The 7,708-nt window shown below is 57.4% G+C and overlaps 1 protein-coding gene across 1 annotated transcript; it reads left to right on the forward strand.

Moving 5' to 3' along the window:
• The first annotated feature begins 4,155 nt into the window (after positions 1-4,155).
• LOC309416351 (olfactory receptor 14A16-like) lies at positions 4,156-6,987 on the forward strand. Its single transcript, XM_082015912.1, has one exon. The coding sequence runs from the start codon at positions 5,084-5,086 to the stop codon at positions 6,068-6,070; it is 987 nt and encodes a 328-aa protein (XP_081872038.1). The 5' UTR covers positions 4,156-5,083; the 3' UTR covers positions 6,071-6,987.
• Positions 6,988-7,708: the final 721 nt, after the last annotated feature.

The raw sequence follows: 7,708 nt of genomic DNA on the forward strand, positions 1-7,708 counted from the left end.
TGCAGATGGCTCACCTGACGTGTGGTGCCTCGATCAAGATCACAGCGATAGGAATTGTAGGAGAAGACAGATAGTAAATACAAAGAGGAGATAATAGTAAAGGAAATTGCAGTGGCAAAGCCTGGAGCTCTGCCTTGGGATAGATGATGGGACAGTTGAGATCCTGTTGGAGAGGATGAGCAGGCAGAAGAATGTGGGTGACCTTCTAGTAGGTGTCTGTTGTTGACTGCTTGATCAGGAAGAAGTAGATGAGACCTTCTCAGGATACTGGAAGAAGCCTCATGTTCTCACACCTTTGTCCTCCTGGTATTGGACTTGAACCACCTTGGCAGCTTCCTTTTCTTCATAGAAGCTAGTAGGGGGCTATATTTGGGATTAAAATAATGTTGATAACATACTGATGTTTTCATTTCTTGCTAAGCAGTCAAAAACGTCCCAGCTTCTTTGTCCCCGTTCTTCGCCTGCCCGCGAGAAGGCGTGGGGTGCACGGGAGCATGGGAGGGGGCACAGCCGGCACAGCTGACCCAGGCTGGCCAAAGGGATATACCGTACCATACGACGTCAATGCTGAGTATATAAATCTGTGGTCAAGAGGAAGGAAGGGGTGGGGGGGCATTCGGAGTTATGGCGTTTCTCTTCCCAAGTCGCCGTTGGGCGTGATGGAACCCTGCGTTCCTAGAGATGGCTGAACACCTGCTGCCAATGGGAGGTGGTGAATGGATTCCTTGTTTTGCTTTGCTTGCGTGCGCGGCTTTTGCTACAGCTATTAAACTGTCTTTATCTCAACCCACGAGTTTTCTCCCTTCTACGCTGCTGATTCTCTCCTCCATCCCACCATGGCGGGGCGAGTGGCTGTGTGGTGCTTGGTTGATGGCTCGGGCTAAACCATGACAAGGACATCAATGATAACTTCCCAAGCGTGTCGAGTTGGGGTTAGGAAAGGCAAAGCCACACTCAAGCTGAATCTCGCTAGTGACCGGAAGGACAACAAAAACAGTTCCTACAACTACCTATAGAGCAAAGGGAAGACTAAGGAAAGTGTACATGGTATATGGCCCAGGCTATGGAAAAGCCCAAGAGAGTCAATGTCTCCTCACCTCCATCTTTACTGCTCGGACCGGCCTTCAGGCACCACAAGGCCCTTGAGACCAGAGGGACGCCTGGAGCAAGGAAGACAACTCTCTGGGTTGAGGAGATCTCTGCTCTTGGGACAGACGCCCTGGCGTGGGAACCACAGTTCGTGGGGGCTCGTGTGCCTGGGGGCCACCAAGTGCCGAGATCGGGCAGTGTGCGGGTCATGTCGGGGTGTGTGTGTCAGCGGGTGTAACCACTAGCGTACATCCAACCAGTTCAGCCAGTCGGTAGAAGAGCCCTGGGAGGCAGGTATTTAGGGACCCCGAGTCTGGACTAGGCACTGGCGAGCCCCGAGGGTCTGTGAGTTGGCTACTTGAGGGAGAAGGTGGCCCAAAGCACCTCCTGGGGAAAGCGTGGGGTCTTGCGGCCAGGTCCTGATAAGGCCATAGGGCTGGACCTGGAGGGGAAGTGGCCTTTCTGTGAGAGAGCAGCAGCAACGTGCGGAGCTCTGCCTGGGGACGGGCGATGAGTTAGCTGAGAGCTGGTAGGCCAGGGTCAGAGGGCAGAACAACGTGGGCAGCACTGTGGGTGGGTGGGTGGACGGACATCTGCTCCAGACCTCCTGATCGGGTGGCTGAGGCCTTCTTCAGACACTTGGCAGAAGCCTCATGGTTGCAGGCCCTGGAGCTCACGGCACAGCTGAACTGTCCCAACTGCCTCTGCTGCAGAGGCACCACAGCAAGGTGCAAGGCACCCAGGAGGGTTCTGGAGCTCACTGAGCACATCTTCTGGGCCAGGGTGACTCGGGAGGCAGTGAGCTGAGGGGCCCTGTGGGCTCACAAACAAGGAAGAGCTGGTCAGGGATGTGCCAGTCGGGGGTGAGAAAGCAGAGTGTAGGATCCTGAGAGAAGGGCACAAAGCAAGGAGCAGGACTTCAGGAGGGCAGGCTTTGGCCTGCTGAGGGACCCGCTTTGGAGAATCCCATGGGATACAGCCCTGCAGACAAAAAGCGTGCAGAGAGCTCTTTGATGGTTAACGATCTGCTCTTCAAGCTCCAGAAGGATCCACCCTGACATGCTGGAAGTCAAAAAAAGGTGTCAGGAGGCTGGCGTGGGTGAGACAGGAGGTGGAAGAGGAAGCACAGAGAAGGTGGAAGGTGGCTGCCTTCCAGCCTCGGAGGTTCTGGGATTCTGTGCTGGAGAGAGCCTGAGGGAACTGGGGTGTTTAGCCTGGAGAAAAGGAGGCTGAGGGGAGACCCTATTGTTCTCTACAACTACCTGAAAGGGGTTGTAGTGCGGTGGGTATCAGTCTCTTCTCCCAAGTTGTGCCATGGGAGGTTTAGATTGGATATTGGAAACATTTCTTCAGTGAGTGTTGTGAAACACTGGAAAAGGCTACCCAGGGACTGCTGGAGTCACCAGAACTGGAGGGATCTGAAAGACATGTAGATGTCTTTTAAGGATTCTATGATTCCATATTTCCCTCTAACATAGCCTGACACACAAACAGCCCAGCCCTGCTTTTCCCTTTCCCTGCTGACTCTGCTTTTGCGTGTTTTGTAATCTCATTTGGTGTTTCGGGGATTGCATTCCTGGCAGTTCCCAGCTGGGTCTGTAGTGCCCCGCAGCTCCTCACGCTCCCCTCTTGTGAGAGGCAGCACCGTCAGGGTGAGCTGTCCGCACACAGGCATTCACAGCTGACCAAACGGAGCTCCAGTCCGGGGACCCTGAGGAACTCTGCGATTCTGGCCCACAGAAACCGCTTGAAGGTCGCAAGGAGAAGTGGCCAGTCCTGCCCGAGGAGGAAGAACAACCTTGTTCATCAGGGCAGGCCGGGACCTGAGCAGCTGAGCAGTGACCCTGAGGAGAAGGGCCTGGGCACTGCGAGGGACACCAGACCAGCCAGTGGTGATTCTCACCGTGAGCAAGGCCACCCACATGCAGGGCTGCGTCAGGATAAGCGTGGCCACCCAGATTGTCCTGAGACTGGCTGCAGTGTGGTTTCAGAGACGGCAATTTTAATTTCTCCAAATTGGGAAGCAACACGAGAAAGATGTAATGGCAGGACGTGAAGCTTTGGAAGTTGCAGCTGGAGATGAGGATTTCATGTCACTTGGAGTTATGTGAAATGTCACTCCAAGGGCAGTGCTGTGGCACAACAGGCCACCCAGAGAGAGCCTGGATTAGCCCAAGCTTTGTATTCCAAGGAAGAGCCCGTGAGGGTGGAGAGATGTCAGTAAGCACAGGAAGATGCTCCAGGGAGAGGAAGGTTGGTGAGCATGGTGGGTGTCCACAGCCCGCGAGGAAAAAGGTGCCGGCATAGGACACCGCAGGGCAGCCTGTGGTGGAGAGGGTCAAGGGAGCTGGCAAGAATAAAGCCCCCGCCAGAGCTGAGGCCTTTCTGCCGCTGGCTCTGGCTGTGGCCTGTTCCACCAAGGCCTGCCAGGACACATCTTACCCTGACAGCACGAGGGCCTCGTGGCCTCCTTGTCTCCAGCCGAGAGCCTGGAGGTGCTGCCCCATAGTCTTGAACTTGGCATTGCACGTCCCCAGGTCACACGGCCCCAGGAAAAGCCCTGAGCAATGCGTAAGGGACAGGATCTCCCTTCCCAGGGTCGGGGTCAGGGCTTGGCCCTTTGGCCTGACAGAACACGCGCAGGTTTACTCAGCATCAGAGCCACCTTTACCGTGTTTTTCTCGACCTGTCATCACTGCCTGCAGCTTTCTGCCCTAACCAGCCCCTGGGGACGCTTTCTCAGCAGTGTCCCTCAGTGGGACCCATGAGTGCTCCAAGGAGCTTTGGACGTGGCATCTGCCTTTGCCTTCTCAAGAGGTTCTTCAGCTTCCTCTCAGGGCCTGAGGTGGATGGAGTCGGCACCCAACCCACCAGAGGGGTCATTAAAGTGCCTCGGGCTGGTCCTCTGCGGCGGAGCTGGGCCGGGCTCCTGGGACGGAAGGAGCTCACGGCAAGCGGGCAGCGCTGCCGAGAGCCAGCTCTGCCCAGGAGCGGGGCTGGGGCCACTGCCTGCAGCACCGAGAGGAGACCTGCGAGGCTGGGAGAGCATAAAGGCAGTTGGGAGGGGGGGGATGCCGAGAGCTTCCCGCGGCAGAGATCTGCACAGCCCCGTCTGTGGTAAGTCTCTGGCCGCAGGGCAATGCCGCTGCCTCTCCTGGAGGCACCTCCTAGAACCGGCACATCCGACGGCTCCTGGGAGCTGCCGGGAGGAGTCCCTCGGTTTCTGCAGCGCAGAGGAGGAGGGCGTGCTGCGGAGCAGGGCTTCCCTGCTGCACCATCGGAGGGACAGGCACGACGGCTGCCTTCTGGGCATGGCTGGGAAGGTGTGCGTCTGGGTGTGCAGCCAGGGGTGCCCAGGGCTGTCCTTCCGAGCAGGGTCCCTGCACCCCAGGGGCTGTGTGCCGGGACAGGGACTCTGCCGCCTGCCGGGGTCAGCTCTCAGCCTGCCCGGGGAGCTCCCCAGGGCACTGCCGGGAGAAGCTCTGCATGGCAGGAGCAACCCCCGGCAGGGCAGGGCAGGGCAGGGCCCTGCTGCTGGGAGGTGTCTGCAGGGCAGAGCTGAGCACACAGCGCTGGGACGGGCTCTGTGAGCACTGGCAGGGAGGGGACACCTGGGGACAGAGCAAGAGCTGCGGGCAGGGACAGCTCCAGGCAGCAGAGACAGGGGCCGGGGCCGGGGGGAACTGCAGACAAGCGCTGCGGGAGGCTGCGCTCAGGCAGCTCTCTCCGGGCCGTCCCTGCCGATGTCTTCTGGGCGCTGCCTGCTGGGCAAGGAGCTGACGCTCTCGCTAGAACATCTCCTCTGCGGGAGCCCCGACTGTCTGCTTGGCCCGTCCTGCTGGGACACTCAGCCAGCACAGCGCAGGGAAAGGAAATGCATTTCAGCTGGGGGTGTTGCTATGGCAAATGGAGGGGCTTTGCTCAGAGGAGTCTCTCCTAATTCTACCCTCTCCCTTCCTTGTTTGAACAGTGCCCCCGTGCCAAGAAACAGCCAATGTCCAACGGCAGCTCCATCACCCACTTCCTCCTCCTGGCGCTCGCAGACAGGCGGGAGCTGCAGCTCTTGCACTTCGGGCTCTTCCTGGGCATCTACCTGGCTGCCCTCCTGGGCAACGGCCTCGTCATCACCGCCATAGCCTGCGACCACCGCCTCCACACCCCCATGTACTTCTTCCTCCTCAGCCTCTCCCTCCTCGACCTGGGCTCCATCTCCACCACTGTCCCCAAAGCCATGGCCAGTTCCCTCTGGGACACCAGGGACATCTCCTACTCGGGGTGTGCCGCACAGCTCTTTCTTTTTCTCTTTTTCAATTCAGCAGAGTGTTGTCTTCTCACCGTCATGGCCTACGACCGCTACGTTGCCATCTGCAAGCCCCTGCACTACGGGACCCTCCTGGGCAGCAGAGCTTGTGCCCACATGGCAGCAGCTGCCTGGGGCAGTGGGTTTCTCCATGCTCTGCTGCACACGGCCAGTACATTTTCACTGCCGCTCTGCCAGGGCAATGCTGTGGACCAGTTCTTCTGTGAAATCCCCCAGATCCTCAAGCTCTCCTGCTCACGCTCCTACCTCAGGGAACTTGGGCTTCTTGAATTAAGTTCTTTGTTGGTTTCTGGCTGTTTTGTGTTCATCGTGGTGTCCTACGTGCAGATCTTCATGGCTGTGCTGAGGATCCCCTCTGAGCAGGGACGCCACAAAGCCTTTTCCACGTGCCTCCCTCACCTGGCCGTCGTCTCCCTGTTTTTTATCACTGGTATCTTTGCCTACCTGAAGCCCCCCTCCATCTCCTCCCCATCCCTGGACCTGATGGTGGCAGTTCTGTACGCAGTGGTGCCTCCAGCAGTGAACCCCCTCATCTACAGCATGAGGAACAAGGAAATCAAGGATGCCCTGTGGAAAATACTTCTATATGATCTACTTTTGATTAAGGTGCCCATTAGGCCACAAGCACTCCCAGTGTACTTTAGGAAAACCCAGACCTAACTTTTCTTCATTTGTGTATTTATTTTCCCTTTGCATTGTTTTGGGGGTTGTTTTTGCATTTTGCTTTTTGTTTTGTACCTTTGTTATTCTTAATCTTGGCCTCCTAACCTATTTTTTCTTCTCCCAAGACCTCAGGTACATATGGCTCCTGGATCCAGGCTCCCTGTTGAGAAAAACTCAACAAAGGAGCCAGCCAAAAATTCTTTTTCTGAGCTCCCATCTCTTCACCTCTCCTGTGGAGCTGGGGGAGCAGCCCCAGCGTGCAGGAGGGGTTCAGGAGGCCAATGCCCAGCTGCCCCATGCAGGATCAGCCCTTGTCGCCCTTGGGGCTGCCCCTTGCTGCCGCCCTGGGCGCTCCCTCTCTGCCGCCTGCCAGTCGGGGCTGCTGCTTCCCTGGAGCCCTGGCCCAGGACAAGCCCTGCCCTGGCCCTTTTGCCCTTGGAGACACCCCCGTGTCCTGCCCAGCCCTGTCCTTGGCTACTGAGCAGTCGGGGGAGACAGGAAGGGGCTGAGCAGCAGTGATCCCCGTCCCGCTGGCTCTGCTCCCCACCCTGACCAGCACGGCCGGGGCAAGGTTAGCCCATGGCCCCAGGGCACCACAGCCCCCTCCCTCTGCAGAGCAGCATCGCCAGCTCAGGGCCCTGCAGGGAGCACGTGGGGGGAACCAGGAGCAGCCGGCCAGGCCAGCCTGGACACGCTCACCTGGGGAACCTGCGATGTCCCTGGAGAAGAGCAAGGGAGCATTCCTGTGCCTGCAGGGAGGAATCCATGAGCCAGAGAAACCTCTTTCCGTAGGTACCGGCTCGGGGCAGGCTGCTCTGTTGCTGTACCCTATAATTTCATGGTCGCGAGGCCCAAGACGGCCTCCAGCCGCCACATCTCCAACCAGTTCGTCTGTGTTCGCAAACAGCAGGTCAAGCGCGGCACCTCCCCGGTAGGCTCACGTACCAGCTGTGTCAGGAAGGTCTCTTCCACACACTGAAGGAACCTCCTAGACTGTTTCCTCCGCTGTGTTGTATTACCATGTCTGGTAGGTTAAGTCCCCCACGAGAACAAGGGCTAGCGACTGTGAGACTTCTGCCAGCCACTGGTAGAACGCTTCATCTGCCTCTGCATCCTGGTTTAGGTGGTCTAGAACAGACTCCCGGCAGGATAGCTGCCTTGTTTGCTTCTGCCCTCATCCTTACCCACAAGCATTCGACCTTGTCATCACAGTCAAAACACGCCCTAACATACAGAGGCACCCCACCGCCTTTCCTTCCTTGCCTATGCCTTCTGAACAGCTTACAGCCATCCATTGCAGCACTCCAGTCATGAGAGTCATCCCACCATGTTTCTGTGATGGCGACCAAGTCGTAGCTGTCCCGCTGCACAGTGGCTTGCAGCTCCTCCTGTTTGCTGCCCATGCTGTGTGCATTGGTGCAGATGCACTTGAGCCGGGCTATCGATTTTGCTCCCAAAATTGCCATGCCACCCCTAGGCTCATCTCTAGTGAGCCTGGTTCTATCCTCTTTATTCCCCTAGTCCTTTATCTCACCTGCCCTAGGTTACTATCTGCTAGGTTAGGAACCTGTCTACTAGGTGCATGTCTATGAGGTCACCCTCCCCTGTATTTTTCATAGAAGCATAGAATTTTAA

Source organism: Phaethon aethereus, assembly GCF_964289735.1.
Source record: "Phaethon aethereus genome assembly, contig: HAP1_BTS, whole genome shotgun sequence".
Lineage (NCBI taxonomy): Eukaryota > Metazoa > Chordata > Aves > Phaethontiformes > Phaethontidae > Phaethon > Phaethon aethereus.